We start from the raw sequence: 16,315 nt of genomic DNA, 5'->3' as shown, positions 1-16,315 counted from the left end.
TGAGAACCAGATACAGTCCTATCTGTATGTACTATGTAATGAACTTTCACTTTTACTACATTCCTGTCTGTTCTCTCAGAGCTGGAGAGAACGGTAGCCATTATGCTGTAGTCTGTATATAATGTGCAAATAAATAGTAGATTAGAACTACGACGTTTCATGCTTCTTGCTGTGTTATGCTAGAAGATTAGTGTGCATAAATCAAGCTGGTTTATGTCGCTGAACACACTGGAGAAGAAGGGAGATGCCTTTTCCAGTGCTGCGCACACCGGAGGATGCTCGGAGTTCTGGGGGCTTGCAGGCAGCCCCGGGGCATTTTTCCAACAGATCCTTCCATGGGTAGTTTCAATAGGTTCCCACCTTCAGATGGTTTGTGGAAATTGGGACAAGCATTCGGGGTATAAGCTGTTCTGCTGTTTTGTACAGCAGAATCAACTCCTGCACAGGTCTGAGTTTAATGGCAGAATGGGGGTACATGGGTAAAAGCTGTAGGAGTGGGAAACAACAATGACCTTACTGTGTGTGTCTGCTATAGACCTCCAAGCCAGACTGAAGACTTGGACGATGCCTTCTGACAGACAGATTACCAAATATTCAAAAAGGACAGATATAGTGGTCATGGGAGACTTCAATTACCCATCAAGATCTGTTGGAACTCAAAATCTGCCAAGAATTGGGAGGTCCAACAAATTGTTCAAGAGCCTTGCTGTCAATTTCCCAGAAGGTGGAAGAGGCCACAAAGGGATCATCAGAAGGGAGATTCTGACTAAACATCAGGAAGAACTTTCTGACAGTATGAGTGGTTCCAACAGTGGAACGGACACCCTCAGAAGGTGGTGGGCTCTCCTTCTTAAAGCAGAGGTGGGATGGCCATCTGACATGCAATTCCTGCATGGCACGGGGTTAGACTAGAAGACCCTTGAGGTCCCTTCCAACTCTACAATTCTATGATTGTGTGATATACTAACTATAAGTGAACTAAAGCAAATAAGCTCATCTGTTTTGAGCTAATAATTGTATAATAATTGTATAAAGATTATCAGCACTTACTTTGCAGCTTCTATGAATCTTATTGCTTTTTCTCTTTCATCCTGTTGTTTGTACAGAAGACCCAATTCATACATCGTGTATGGTATCAGGTAATTATCATACTTCAGCTGCTTCTCACTAAGAAATCAATAGGACATCATGTCAGTATTCAAGGGAACCAAACATAGCACAGAACCCAGGCAAGCCAAAAGCCCCCATGCTCCCTTGCTTTAGGGTTTAGCAGGTAAACTTTTCCCCATATACAGTCGTACCTCATGTTACCTCCGCTTCATGTTACGTTCTTTCAGGTGACATCCCGCGGCAACCCGGAAGCACCGGAAAGGGTTACTTCTGGGTTTTGCCGCTCGCGCATGCGCAGAAGCGCAAAATGACATCACGCGCATGCGCAGAAGCGGCGAATCGCAACCCGCGCATGCGTAGACGCACCGCTGCGAGTTTCACTCTTTTCATGTTGCGAACAGGCCTCCGGAACGGATCCCGTTCACAACCAGAGGTACCACTGTATATATATTTCTCTCCATGCCAGGAAAAAAATCCCACTGCTTAATTCCTGCTTGTCTGACAGCTGTTAAATGCATGGAAGCTTTGGTGGGGGAAATGTTAGGAACCCTAAGCCATGCCCCCACCCCACTTTACCCTGCTAGGAATCAAAGATGAACATTGTTCAGGAAAGCACAGAGGAGTCAATGGGATGTGAGAAAGAGGGTCTTCTTTTCCTTTTATTCAACGTCTTCGCTTGTGTTATACCTTCGAACAGTGAAGAAGGATTTACAACCATTGAACCACATACCAGCTGGGGAAGATCAGTTTTGTCTATTTCAGAAACTAAAGTAAGATTTTCCCACAAAATCCAGTTACCCTTAATTTAGGTGCAAAACAACCAAACAAACAAACAAGGAAGCAAGCAAGCAGCAAATGTTCTTGGATGCTTTCTGATGTCACAGGTTATCACTGTTTCCAAAAATACAACTTCCTGTTTTTACCTTTGAATAACTTGATTGAAGCAGAGTTCTGCTTGTAAGCGTCTTCCTAAATGTTTCAAACAGAGACCTTTTAGCAGTTGTAGCAGACAGATGTCATCCATGTAGTATTCATTGTGATCTGAAAATAAAGCAGCACAACATTTAAAATTGCAAACTTAACAATAATGGATGTGTACATGGGATGGGTGGGAATTACTGACTCATCTGTAAAAGATGTCAAATGGCAACAGTGGACCTAACAGAAATGTGTAATACATTTAACTACGGTATCTATTTTTTCTTATCAAAAGCAATTAAATGAATAAACTGCTTGTTTAGCAATATTCTGACATAGCAATGTAAAATATATCGTTCCACATTTCCCACCTGCCTTTTAACTCATTGAAACCTGGGAACCTGCACTCCAGCCTTTTAACTGATTGAAACCTGGGCAGTATTGGTAAAAATTGCTAATAATGATAAAACAGTAGCTGCAGATATATATAACTAATCATGTCAGATCTGGAATGAAAATAGATCTGTTGATGAGTATGCCAAAGTTATCTATGCAATATTCATAGCACTGCCTCACAGGGATCTATGCAACTGTTAAAAAGTTAGTCAAAACCTAGGTCCTTGAAGGAGCATCTCCACCCCCATTGTTCAGCCCGGACACTGAGCCACCTCCGAGGGCCTTCTGGCAGTTCCCTCCCTGCGAGAAGTGAGGTTACAGGGAACCAGGCAGAGGACCTTCTCGGTAGTGGCACCCGCCCTGTGGAACACCCTCCTATCAGATGTCAAGGAGATAAACAACTATCCGACTTTTAGAAGACATCTGAAGGCAGCCCTGTTTAGGGAAGTTTTTAATGACTGATGTTTTATTGTATTTTTAATATCTGTTGGGAGCAGCCCAGAGTGGCTGGGGAAACCTAGCCAGATGGGCATGGTACAGATAATAAATATTATTATTATTATTATTATTATTATTATTATTATTATTATTAAGAATTTCCCCGCAAGTGAATTTTGTCAGCTACAAAGGACAGTAAAAGAAGCTGAAAAAGAGGCTGAACCAAAAATTCAGGAGACCAATCACCTGTTGTACATAGAGGCTGTCTATCAAATAAGACTACAGTACTTTACATCTTGAAACTTAACTTAACAGACTGTTAAGAATTTCTCTCTCTCTCCCCTCCACTCCAGCACCTGTTTTACCCTAGATAAACAGAATTCTGTTTCACAGTGAAAGCAAAGCAGAACTGAAATTTTACATCCTTTGCAAGAATGAAAAGAATTTATTAACAAAACTTCTTCTGGAAGACTGGTGTTCTTCTTGCTCTGAACTCAGCTTCACTTCACGCAAGTATTGCATAATGTCAAACAAAGGATGTATGGTATCATGGAGATTTGTGAGTGTGAATTTCTGTGGGTTATATGAGGACTGGGATTATACGGAAAGGACAGCTTTCTATTTAACATGGCAACCAATGCAGTTTTGATGAAACTATGTTGCACAGAACAGACATCCATCGAGATTAGTCACTTTTTCCTTTACAGGATATAGTTAGAGGCCTCAGTAGGATTCATTACAAACACCCCTTTGTAGTTTTCATATCACTCGTTTAAAACATTACTCACTGGTTTCGTTTTTTAAAGCCGTTTCTTCTTTTTCAATTGTTACTAGTAAATTCTCGGTGAGGTCAGCTCTCATGCCAACAATTGAAAAGCCATTCCAGACGTACATCATTTCCTGACAAGAATAAGAAACAAATATAGTAATAAATATCTATAGTACGCTATCAATTGACTTGAGTGTCTAAACAATCCCTGGATTATCTGCAGGAGATCAGGCAGTGCTTCCGACTCCTAATTAACAAGGGCAACAGCAAAAGGATGTTTCTTTCCTCTGCTAGAATCCTTTATGAGCTGTAGTATCTCAAATGTTGATGTGTGCTGAATGTTTGAAGCTCATCACAGCTCAGGGGACTCAATATGTGGTTAGCATATTTTGCTAGTCTTACCCCATTATTTGCTAATCTTGCCCCCTCACCACCATTATGGCTCTGGCTAGTGGATCTCAGGGTTCTAGATTCCAAAAGCCTGCCCCTGACTGATGTGCAGTTTATATCCAGAACAGAGCTGTTGCAAAGTGCTCATAATCCCTCAAGCAAAGGCACATTCATGCTGTACGTGATTCAGTAAGGCTGCCTGTATCTATAGACGAAGGTGTCTATAGCTGCCTTTCATTTAATAAGAGGTGAAAAGGTAAAAACGTAAACAGCTGATGCTTCTTTGAAAAAGTCAAGTGGAAATGTACTCAGCCTACATTATTCACAGAAACACATACACACAAACACATATTTACTCTGCCACACAAAAGATGATTGAAGTAAGTCAGCTGTAAATACCAGAGCAGGCACTATGAGCTTCACAGGCTGAGAGCCTCCGTAGCGTCGAGCCTTTCTCACAGCAAACTTCTCCGTTGGGATGGATTTTCCTGCAATTCTTTGCTTCAGGCCTTCTACCTGCCTGAAAGAGACGGAACCGTGGAATTCTCAGTACAAAAACCAAACCTTTGATAGCAGAAGTTCAATGGTCCACTGTCGAGATATTTTGACAAAACCAGCAAGTTCCAAACCTGTAACTATTTCTTAAAAATTGAACTCTATATACTAGTAGAATTCTTAGCAATAAATATGCATGTGGAATTTCAGGTGAGGTGAGAAAGGTGTTTTTAAGGCTTATGAATTTATCTCATTTTTAAGTACTACAAGATGGTGAACATAGTGTCTCTTCTCCCCCTTATTTTTTAAAACAAGAGAGACAAATATTAGGTAAAAGCAGTGCTTGTTCTGGGGGTACGCATTTTGTGAATCTTTGTACTTTTGTCCATTGTCCTTTTGTATTTGTTTTTTCCAATTTGAACTATAAAATGGTGATTTTCTTGAGTCAAAAGGAGAGTGCCCCTAAACATTTTTTTTTTTAGAAAAAAAGCACTGGGTAAAGGTAAAGGACCCCTGGACTGTTAAGTCCAGTCAAACTTGACTATAAGGTGCAGTGCTCATCTCACTTTTGAGGCCGAGGGAGCCAGCGTTTGTCCGCAGACAGCTTTCCAGGTCATGTGGCCAACAAGACTAAACCTCTCCTGGCGCAACGGGACACTCTGATGAGTGCCAGAGCGCACAGAAATGCCGTTTTCCTTCCTGCCACAACGGTACCTATTTATCTACTTGTACTGGTGTGCTTTCAAATTGCTAGGTTGCTAGGTTGGCAGGAGCTGGGACAGAGCAACGGGAGCTCATCCAGTCGCAGGGATTCGAACCGCCAACCTTCTGATCGGCAAGCCCAAGAGGCTCAGTGGTTTAGACCACAATGCCACCAGTGTTGTGAGAATAGTTTGTGAGAATGACATAACGAAAAGATAGATTTTTTTTAAAAAAACATACCTAAACAAAGCTACAATGTCTTCTCCTGTTGTTCTCACTTCAGCATCTGAAAGCATACACAAAATGGCAGCTTTCTGGAACACGTATATTGCCTATAAAAAAACACACAATCAAAATACTTATCATTCATTGTAACATATTTGTTGATGAGTCTACCCTATTCAAATCATTTGTACACCAATCAATATTTAAATAAAACAACCTAATGCCTTTAATACTGCCAGGTTTACAAACAATTTGAATTTATTTTATACATTTTCTTCCCATACAATTCCAATTCATATCACTTCCAGAAGGATAGCTGAGGAGCCTTACAAAGTACACACCTAGTCTAACCCCAAAGGCCTCTCTGGTGTGGTGACAGGAAGTCTGCAGCAGCAGGGTGTTGCGGGGAGGCCATGAATCCTAAAATGCCGCTATGGGGACAGGCATTCTGCTGGCCATAAAAAAGAAGTTTATTTAAAAGCTGCCCTTAGCATGCCATCATCGAAAGAAGTATGTTCAAGTAGAGCTAAGGACGCTAAAACGTCTTGCCATTGTGTTACTTTCAGGGCCGAAGACATTTCTTAAAAGTAGTCTTTAACAGATATCTTGTTAAGAGTGGGCCTGTTTCTTGACAAAACTGTTACGGCTAAGAAATTAGATATTGATATTCTGTGTTTTGCCTTGGGTTTCTACTAGTGAAAACACTTCAGTCTGAGAAGTATTTAGAAAATAAAATAAACATTATTTATTAAGTGTAAAGTAAATGGAATTGGCTATATTGATATCAAACAAAATTATCTTTCTAGAACTTGTTATAACAGGGTTGTAATACAGGCAAAGCATCTCCTTTGCATCCCTCCCACCCCCCACCCCCCGGCAAAAAAGTAACTGTTTTTCTGAGAAAGAATGGATATAGTCAGCAGTAGTGGGGCAAGAGGTTACAAAAACAGGCCAATTCGTTGAATAAGGGGTTGATTCGGAATATTTAACAGGGGATATTTTGGTAGAATGGCCCCTTCTTTCCAGCAGTGCAATGAACCATGCAGTCCCAACCTCCAATTGCCCCAGCACCAATTTCCACTCTGTTCCCACTGTTTTCAACAGACAGCTGTTGCAACTCAGTTGGTAGTTCAACCAACTTCAGCACAGGTCAGTGCTGAGTTAAATGTGTAGCTGAGATGAAGTTTAAGAGTTGCTAGCTGGAGCATCTGAGTACAGTGGTACCTCAGTTTATGAACTGAATCTGTTCCGGAAGTCCGTTCTAAAACCAAAACCATTCTTAAACCAAAGCGTGCTTTCCCTAATGAGGCCTCCCGCTGCCGGTGCCCTTCTATGGTTCAGCTTCTATTCTTTTTTTGTTGTTTAGTCATTTAGTCTTGTCTGACTCTTCGCAACCCCATGGACCAGAGCACGCCAGGCACTCCTGTCTTCTACTGCCTCCTAGTTTGGTCAAACTCATGCTGGTAGCTTCGAGAACACTGTCCAGCCATCTTGTCCTCTGTCGTCCCCTTCTCCTTGTGCCCTCCATCTTTCCCAACATCAGGGTCTTTTCCAGGGAGTCTTCTCTTCTCATGAGGTGGCCAAAGTATTGGAACCTCAGCTTCAGGATCTGTCCTTCCAGTGAGCACTCAGGGCTGGTTTCCATTCTTAGACCAAGGTAAAGTTCGCAAACCGGGACACTACTTCTGGTTTTGCGGAGTTATTAAACCGAATAGTTCATAAACAGGGCTGTTCTTAAACCGAGGTACCACTGTATTTGAATTTCAACACCCAATTTGAATAGGTGGAACTTGCAGAGAAGGCATATGCTGGGAAAGCAAGCATCAGCTGAAACTATGAAGGGGCTCTCGCCTCTTCATAACGATATCTGATCACCCATTTACCTTTGACCACCTGCTTTCTTTGCAAAGCAGATCTGCATACCGATATGCCTGAAGCCAGTTCTGCTGGAAGGAATAGCACCACATCAGCTCCCAGTAGCAAAGGTGATGGATCTGCTTCCACTCTTGCTGGGCTGCAATGCATTCCTGGAATGTGACCTGAGCCTAGAATTCAAAATATGTTACAGAAGTTGCAGGCTTAACAATAATAATAATAATAATAATAATAATAATAATAATAATAATAATTTGTTTATTTATATCCCGCCCATCTGGCTGGGCTTCCCCAGCCACTCTGGGCAGCTTGCAAAAAAATATTAAAATACCGTAATACATCAAACATTAAAAGCTTCCCTAAACAGGGATGCCTTTCTGCTCGACACAAAGCCTCTCGCTCCTATTCTGGTTTTTATTTGATAATAAAAGGCTACAGAAGTTGTTAAGCTACTTGTTTTTGAAAAGCAAGACAATAGCCCAGGTGTTTTGACCCCAAAGAAACTTGGGAAATTATCAGGAAGAATCTTACAGAAAAAAGTGTTGTCTCCACTCCACAGCACTTGCTCTCTCTATTTAAATCTCCCTTTGTGCAGAGATTTTCAAAAGGGAAACATGACAAATCTGAAGAATCATGAATTGTGCAGGCTGTTTATGTTAGCCAGATTTAATATGCTTCCCTTGATGATAGTGAGAGGAAGATATTTAGCTCTCCCAGAATAAGAGCGTCTCTGTAAATGTAGTAAACAGGAAGCTGATGATTTGGAGCATATTTTCTTTTCTTGTGATTTTGGCATTTATGCCAGAAGACAATTATTAGAGGCCTTACAACTCAATAGGCTGATTTCTTTGCCACCAACGGTTCAGGACCTGCTTTCGGACAGGAATGATCAAATTACTTTAATAGTGGCTGAATTTTTGAGTGCTGTCCATGTAGAAAGACTGGGCCATTATAGAAATATGGACCTTATTGGGACAGAGCTTCTCCGAGATTTGGTGTTTATCATAAAGGACTATCAAAAAAACCGGCAGAGAGGAAAGGAGAGAGATTTAAGGGCCTCGGACGTGAGGTCACCAGGCTGACACCAGATGGATTGATGGACATCGGTTGGAGATTGAAACCGGGAAAGGCGGGGAGTGGGGTTTTGGGTATCCAAAGGCGGTACAAATATATTTGGTTTTTTTTATGTAAATATTTTGTTTTGTTACTTAGATTAAAATGGGGAATTCGTGAAATGGAATTGGGGTTGACTTTAGAAAAAGGTATTAAGAATAAGTTTTGATGTATAAAGATTGAGGTTTATGTTAAAATTGGTTAAGTAAAAGGATTTAAATATAATAAGGTAAAATTTGGGGACAGGAACTTGTTGAATTAAAAACTGAATTGGAATACAAGAAGGGGAGATGTGGGGAAGTCAAGGAAATATGTGACTGAAAGTTATATGTCTGTTTTTTGTTCTCTTTTTTGTTTTTCTTTAAACTTTTTGAAAATTTCAATAAATATTTTATTAAAAAAAAAAGAAAGACTGGGCCATTATAAAGAGAATTAGTGATTCTTAATTGATCGGGGATTCGGTAGTGCTGTAATTGTGCAAATTGATTTTCTCTGGAATTAAAGATCTGACCAGGACAAACCTTGTTATGCTGAGCTCGTATTTTGCACGATTTGTATATGGTGTCTGTTTGATAATGTGTTGTTTGCTATGCCTAATAAAGGATAACTATTTAATAGCCCAGGTGTGGGGAACCTTTGGCCTTCCAGGGGTTGGTGAGCTACAACACCCATCCGCTGCAGCCAGCACAGCCCGTTGCCAAAGGTTCACCACACCTGCAATAGCCCATGCCTTCATAAAACTGGAGTGAATGGGAAGTGGGGAGGGGGCACACTAGGCAGGAAGAGTACAGGGCCATTTGATGATCCAACAGGGTCTTGAACAAAGAGTTTTGAAGAGCAACATGAAAGACTCTGATTCACTTGGCAAAAACCTAAGCAAGGATCTTACATGTTTGATAAATAAGTTTATTTAAAATGATTGGGTTCAAAGTATAAGCAAGATGTTCATAGCACAGGCAGTTCTGTACAGATGATGAGCTTTGGAGCCCTCAGCCCAATTTATATTAATTGAACTAATAGCCATAGTGGGGACTATGCTGTCTTCCAGGTGTGGAATAATTGGCAAACAGAAAACAGGTTATTAATTCAACATTTACATTGTGAATTGCTCTTGCAAGCCATTAGCATCCTTGAATACCCATAGAAATGCAGAATTGTGAATGTGTTATAGAACAGGATTACTTTCTGCCCAATACGTCTACTTCATGTTTCCTAACCAGACTCGAGTGCACTGGTTGGCAGGGAATAATTTCCCATACACTTGTTTTTTAAAAAAATGAATTAATAGTCACGTTAAAGGCAACAGGCTTCCCCTGGCTTCAGTTAAGCTTCAGTTAAGCTAGAATACAAGACAACAGAATTATATAACGAGCTCAAAAAGCAGCTTTAAAACAGCACCTCAAATTTTACTGTTAAAAAAGAGTGGGGATTTATTACCTTTTCAAAATTTCCTTTCAATATGTCTATTCTGGCATCATAAAACAGAATGATGGCACCCTTGAGAGAAAGAAAAGCAACACATTAGAATGCTTTTAATTGCAACAAAAATATCATGTTATAAGGTAAAAGAAAAAAAGAAAAGAAACCAACCTTTGGAAACTTCTGAAGGTAAGGCTGAAGGAGGGCCTCTGCTTCTAAAAGGTTGGCTTCCCCTGTTCCTGTGAAAATAACAAAAGTCTCTATCAGAGCCCAAAGTTGCGGGTTAATCTGCATAGCCAAAGACATGAAAACCTATATTATTGTTTTATTGATGTTTTAATATTCTGTAAACCGCTCTGAGATTTCTCTTAAAAATATAAAATGGTATAGAAATGAAATGAATGAATGAATAAACAAACAAAACAATAAAAATATTAAATTGCTATAAATAAGTTGTACAGTAAATGAACAGGATAGAAATGGAGCAGAATACATACAATTATTTCTGCACTGAAATTCTGCATTCTTTACCATGCTTATCTTATTTATCCTTGAGGGGCTGGTGCAACCAGGTTCTGACCTAAATGCAGTTAAATAATTAGAAGCCCTGGGAATGTGTGCTCTCAGTCCTCCCTGGAGCAATGTGGAGTAGTTCCATCAGACTCCTCTCTCAGCTTTCACCTGGAGCAGCTATTCTATCAGGCTTATAGAAATGACGGGACTGTGGGCTGAAAAACCAGCTCCTCTTATATTATATATTTGATATTAGCCACTCTGAGCCCGGTCTTGGCTAGGGAGGGCAGGATATAAAATAATAATAATAATAATAATAATAATAATAATAATAATAATAATAATTGTTGTTGTTGTTGTTGTTGTTGTTGTTGTTATTATTATTATTATTATTATTATTACTACTACTACTACTACTACTACTACTCCCTTCTAGAAATCCTATCACTCCACTGGTCATTATAAAATTTCTCTAATAAGTGTTCTGAGTTTGCTTTTTTCATCGTCTTTTCCTTTTTTGTTATATCTTTTAAATTATCAACCTGAAGATATGGATCGTCATTTCACTGGCATTTGTAAGGTTCGCCAAAGAGCAGAATATTTTTTTAAAAAGCTTTAAATAAAGAAATAAATAACATACTGCAAAGCAGTTCACTAGCGCTTCTGGTGGTTCCGTCATTGCAAGAGGTGAGGTTACAGGGAACCAGGCAGAGGGCCTTTTCAGTAGTGGCACTTGCCCTGTGGAACGCCCTCCCAGCAGATGTCAAACAGATAAACAGCTATGTGATTCGCAAAAGACATCTGAAGGCAGCCCTGTACAGGGAAGCTTTTAGTGTGATGTTGTATTGTATTTTTTCTATTTGGGAGGGGGAAACTGCCCAGAGTGGCTGGGGCAACCCAGTCAAATGGAGGGCATATAAATTAATAAATTATGTGTTGTTGTTGTTATTCTTGTTGTTGTTAAGGCTAACTAATCCAAGATCTCAAACCCACTTCAAATTGTTAACTTGTTGGGCTACAACAGAGGTAGAGAATCGCGTTTGCCCTGTAGGCCAGATCCTTATCAGGATTTGCCTCATGGCGCTGCTCACCTGTCAATCACCCAATATCACAAATGACATCAGCTGATTTGCTGCTCTGAAGTCCTGACTTTTAGCAAGGCACAGCAGAAGGGTTTCCCCCTCTGCCTTCCGTGCAAACCTCTTCCGGCAGCCCAGTCAGCAGCGCCTGCAAAGCCCCTTTCACCCCCTGTTCTTACCTACGCAACGCCTGAAGTCATTCATGACTCCAGGTATAGGGCAGGTGGTCATGGCTTGCCCCAAATGGCCAAGCGGGCAGCCCAAGTTTGGTGACCCCAACCCCTGGGTTACAATGATGAAAATACAGTGCAAGAAAACAAGTAAATGCCCCATTAAAATATATTAGGGATTGGATTGAAAACTATAGTTTTCCCATGTACAGTGGTACCTCAGGTTAAGTACTTAATTCGTTCTGGAGGTCTGTACTTAACCTGAAACTGTTCTTAACCTGAAGCACCACTTTAGCTAATGGGGCCTCCTGCTGCTGCCGTGCCACAGGAGCCCGATTTCTGTTCTCATCCTGAAGCAAAGTTCTTAACCTGAAGCACTATTTCTGGGTTAGCGGAGTCTGTAACCTGAAGCGTATGTAACCTGAAGCATATGTAACCTGAGGTACCACTGTATCTCACCCAGGAATTAATTTTTCAGTTCTTACCTAGGATTAATGAAACGTAAGTGTGGTATAGCAGCAAGGTGAAAGTACACAGTATGGCTCTCAGACTGGCACCAGAAGCTCCTTCCCGTAACTGCTGGAGACCCACCTCCTAAAAGCAACCAAAGATCGCACAAGATAAGATGCAGCACTAGTACTAATTATTTCAAGATGCAGAAAAAAGGAAGGGTTGCAAGAGGAAGAGATTGGGGTTATTTTAACCACCCTTCAACAGTACCTAAACTGAATATAAGCCACACTTGCAAATAAGCTGCATCTTTAAAATGCAGTGGGGGGGGGGGGGGAGAGACAATACCCGAATATAAGCCGCTCCCTTAAAACTCCGCAGGCACTCACACCCATAAATGGCAAATATAGAAGAAAATCCTACGGGGACTAGAGAGGACCCGCAAGTGGTTTAAACACCTGTTCGTAGCACCGTAAATGCAAATAAAGAATCAATAATGCACTGTAAAATACAGGGAAAGCGATGAATAACATTAGAATTAATTGCACAACAGTCTCAAGCTCGCAAATCGGCAACAAAACATTTTTTTTGTTCCATTTTACCGTATGTCTGTTTCAGCAGCGATATCGTAAAAGCCAATTTTTGTAAGGTCGCGTTTTTAAGCAGCACTTGAACTTTTCACAGTCATAATTGGGGCGGGGGGAGTGTGGCTTATTTTCGGGCCAATATGGTAGGTCCCAGGGCAGTTATAGAAATATAAAATGCAGCACTAAAAGCAGTTTTAAACGAAATTCAGTCACAACCCGAGTGGGTCCTGGAATAAAATGGTAAAGGGACCCCTGACCATTAGGTCCAGTCGTGGCTGACTCTGGGGTTGCGGCGCTCATCTCGCTTTATTGGCCGAGGGAGCCGGCGTACAGCTTCCAGGTCATGTGGCCAGCATGACTAAGCCCCTTTTGGCAAACCAGAGCAGCACACGGAAATGCTGTTTACCTTCCCGCCAGAGTGGTACCTATTTATCTACTTGCACTTTGACATGCTTTCAAACTGCTAGGTTGGCAGGAGCTGGGACCGAGCAACGGGAGCTCACCCCATTGCCAGGTTCGAACCGCCGACCTTCTGATCGGCAAGTCCTAGGCTCTGTGGTTTAACCCACAGTGCCACCCGCGTCCCAGGTCCTAGAATACACACCTCAAAATTCAAAGGCCAGGGTGAAGAGATGCATTTTCAGCATACAATAAAAGCTGTGCAATGAAGGTGCCTGGTGCACCACTGTAGGGAAGCAATTTCATAATGTAGGGGCTGCTACAGAATAATGCCCTCCACCATGGGCGTAGCTAGGGTTTATGTTAGGGTGAGGCCACCTGCCATCATTCTGTCTGGCTCCCTCTAGCAGATTTGGAATGAAAGATCTCAATGGCATTTGTTTTAAATTACTTTCTTTCAACCCCAAGTGCTCAGAATAATGTGTCAAAATCTTTCTACAATTTATTTTAGTTAATTTTTTATTTATTTACTTGATGGGGGGCAGTTGCCCCTGCTTATGCCTGTAATTAATCATGGCACTTGAATAGTTATGAAATCAATTACTTAAAAGTTTACCAAAATGCCTCCCACATTCAGCAGCCTGCTCCTATATTTCCCCAATCCATGATATACGCTATAGGTATGTTTTAACATCAATGGTGAAAAGAACTTTTAATACCCTGTTGCCTGAAAACCCAATAAATTCTAGAAGTCGGAGGATTCTTCCTGGTAAAAGGGACAGCATCTGCAACAAAATCAGCAACACCAAATCACTAAAATGTTTAAAAGGAAACTGCAACATCTTAAAAACATAAACAGCATAAAATAATAATAATAACAAAACACTCTAACATTTCTGTGTTCAAGTTAACTTTGATAGAATAAAATTATAAATTGCAGGTGTGTATATAAAAACCGCAAAAGTTTTCTATTGCTATAATGGAAGTCTGCAAAATTACAATCAGCTTTTAATTTTTATTATTCTTTAAAATTACAGCATTACAGGCCATGTTTTACATCACAATTTGTACACCAAAAACTATAAAAACCCATACCAAATTGAATGCTCCTATTCCTAGCTGCACGCCCCCTTCAAACTGGTAGTAGGTTTCATTCTTGTTTTTGCTGCCCTGGGTCATCTGAAGAACCTGATGACATTCTCTTTTTGAGTAAAAAAAAGAAGAAGAAAAGTTTTCATGTTAAATGGAATGAAAGGTACTGCAATTACTATGACATGTAACTGGAAATTAACAGAATTGCACTTGTCTCCAACTGACTGCAATTATTTCGAGGCTTAGCTTATTATTCAATATTGCCTAAAACAAGGCTCTCTGAAAGTATTTATGCTCTCATGCCTAATATTATTTTAAAAGCAGCGTCAGGGTGCATGGTGCTTTACAGACTAACAACAAAGGGCAGGGATTTAAGAGTAACCTGCCTGCTCCTCTACTTCCACAATATATGATATCAGGGATATTTTACAGATATAGTATCTGTAACAGTGTCTCACTGTTAACAAATCCCCACCTTCTATATTAAGTTTTTGTATACTGTCTCTAACATCACAGAAAGCCATGGGACTTACTCCTAAGTAAGCATGTATAAGATTGCAGACTAAGAATTATAAGCGCAGGTAAATATGCTGTCTTTCCCACTTTTCTTTCTCCCATTGCTGTTTCACATCCTTCCTCTGCTAATGCCCCTGCTGGGAAGCATGTCTCTTTGGGGGCGGGGTAAGGCAAGACTGAAGGGACGCGGGTGGCGCTGTGGGTAAAACCTCAGCGCCTAGGACTTGCCAATCGCATGGTCGGCGGTTTGAATCCCCGCGGCGGGGTGCGCTCCCGTTGCTCGGTCCCAGCGCCTGCCAACCTAGCAGCTCGAAAGCACCCTCGGGTGCAAGTAGATAAATAGGGACCGCTTACTAGTGGGAAGGTAAACGGTGTTTCCGTGTGCGGCTCTGGCTCGCCAGAGCAGCTTCGTCACGCTGGCCATGTGACCCGGAAGTGTCTGCGGACAGCGCTGGCCCCCTGCCTCTAGAGTGAGATGAGCGCACAACCCTAGAGTCTGTCAAGACTGGCCCGTACGGGCAGGGGTACCTTTACCTTTACTAAGGCAAGACAGAAGTTCATTACCAAATGATTTTAAAAACCTGGTGTCAATTTTTCTACTATCTTAACAGTTAAAAAGGTAAAGGGACCCCTGACCGTTAAGTCCAGTCACGGATGACTCTGGGGTTGTGGCGCTCATCTCACTTTACTGGCCGAGGGAGCCGGCGTTTGCCCGCAGACAGCTTCTGGGTCATGTGGCCAGTATGACTAAGCCACTTCTGACGAACCACAGCAGCGCACGGAAACGCAGTTTACCTTCCCGCCAGAGCAGTACCTATTTATCTACTTGTCTAAACAGTTGTGTCTAAACAGTTAGCAGGGAATTAAATTGCTGAAATATATAAACAGAAAAGCACAAGTAAAAAAATGTTACAGAAACTGACTTGTATATTTGGTAACTTGTCCTGATTTTGAGGCCACCCTTGATGAAGTTGATCATATTTTCATCCTGGGGGGGGGGAGAATTAAATTAAACAAATCATTAGATGATATTCAACTAGGGTTTTGTGTTAGTGCAAGGATTAATGCTGGCACAACAGGACTTTTCCCCTTCTCCTCCCTCCCTCAATGCTGTCCCCAGATCTGCTGTGGAGGGTTGAAGAAGCCCCCATAAGAGATTCAGGGAGCACATGAGGGGATGCAAAATACTACTTAGCGTTACATTTAATGCAACCCATTGCGTATATCATACCTCTATCACTTGAACAGTTTTACCTGTGTAATGTAAACACTGGAAACATGCAAAATGTGTATACATAAAGCTGAATGTATTTATTAGGCTGTGCATGCAACTCTTAATCAACGGAACACTATTTGTATATAAATGCTTTATACAAACATTTCCAAAACAAAACTTCACGGGAAAGAAGCATTTATATGTATCAAGCAAAACTGAAGAAACACCACTAGATGGTGCTACAAGTATCCAACAATAATTTGATGCATTACTGGGATAATAACGGAATCATACAGTGGTACATTTGCAGTACACAAAAGTTGAATGAGGAATAGCCCAGTCTGAAGACTTCATCATCCACCATAATAAATATTGAGTGCTTCCACCAAGTGCATGCATCATCCTTGTTCTGCACTCTTCTGCACCCTTCCAGTGTGAATACT

At 41.1% G+C, this 16,315-nt stretch overlaps 1 protein-coding gene and 1 long non-coding RNA gene across 5 annotated transcripts in view; both read right to left on the bottom strand.

The window, feature by feature from the left end:
* LOC310753125 overlaps positions 1-16,315 on the bottom strand; it is a 347,922-nt gene that overhangs the window by 291,751 nt on the left and 39,856 nt on the right. The gene's annotated exons all lie outside the window — the stretch shown is intronic.
* TTC39B (tetratricopeptide repeat domain 39B) overlaps positions 1-16,315 on the bottom strand; it is a 57,881-nt gene that overhangs the window by 5,932 nt on the left and 35,634 nt on the right. For all 4 annotated transcript variants that reach the window (XR_014543001.1, XM_083593461.1, XM_083593462.1 and 1 more), the window contains 12 exons: positions 15,580-15,644; positions 14,144-14,249; positions 13,768-13,833; positions 12,098-12,206; positions 10,022-10,089; positions 9,869-9,928; positions 7,327-7,488; positions 5,459-5,550; positions 4,421-4,541; positions 3,651-3,762; positions 2,034-2,151; positions 1,051-1,167 (listed from right to left, as the gene is read on the bottom strand). Coding sequence is in view for 3 of the 4 variants with exons in the window: in XM_083593461.1 (XP_083449587.1) it covers positions 1,051-1,167; positions 2,034-2,151; positions 3,651-3,762; positions 4,421-4,541; positions 5,459-5,550; positions 7,327-7,488; positions 9,869-9,928; positions 10,022-10,089; positions 12,098-12,206; positions 13,768-13,833; positions 14,144-14,249; positions 15,580-15,644 (1,196 nt within the window). In the remaining variant the exon portion in view is untranslated. The remainder of the gene's footprint in view (positions 1-1,050; positions 1,168-2,033; positions 2,152-3,650; positions 3,763-4,420; positions 4,542-5,458; positions 5,551-7,326; positions 7,489-9,868; positions 9,929-10,021; positions 10,090-12,097; positions 12,207-13,767; positions 13,834-14,143; positions 14,250-15,579; positions 15,645-16,315) is intronic.

This window comes from Podarcis filfolensis, assembly GCF_964270895.1.
Source record: "Podarcis filfolensis genome assembly, chromosome: 17".
In the NCBI taxonomy this organism is placed as follows: Eukaryota; Metazoa; Chordata; class Lepidosauria; order Squamata; family Lacertidae; genus Podarcis; species Podarcis filfolensis.
Note: the sequence above shows the minus strand (reverse complement) of the source record. Positions and strands in the feature narration are given on the sequence as shown.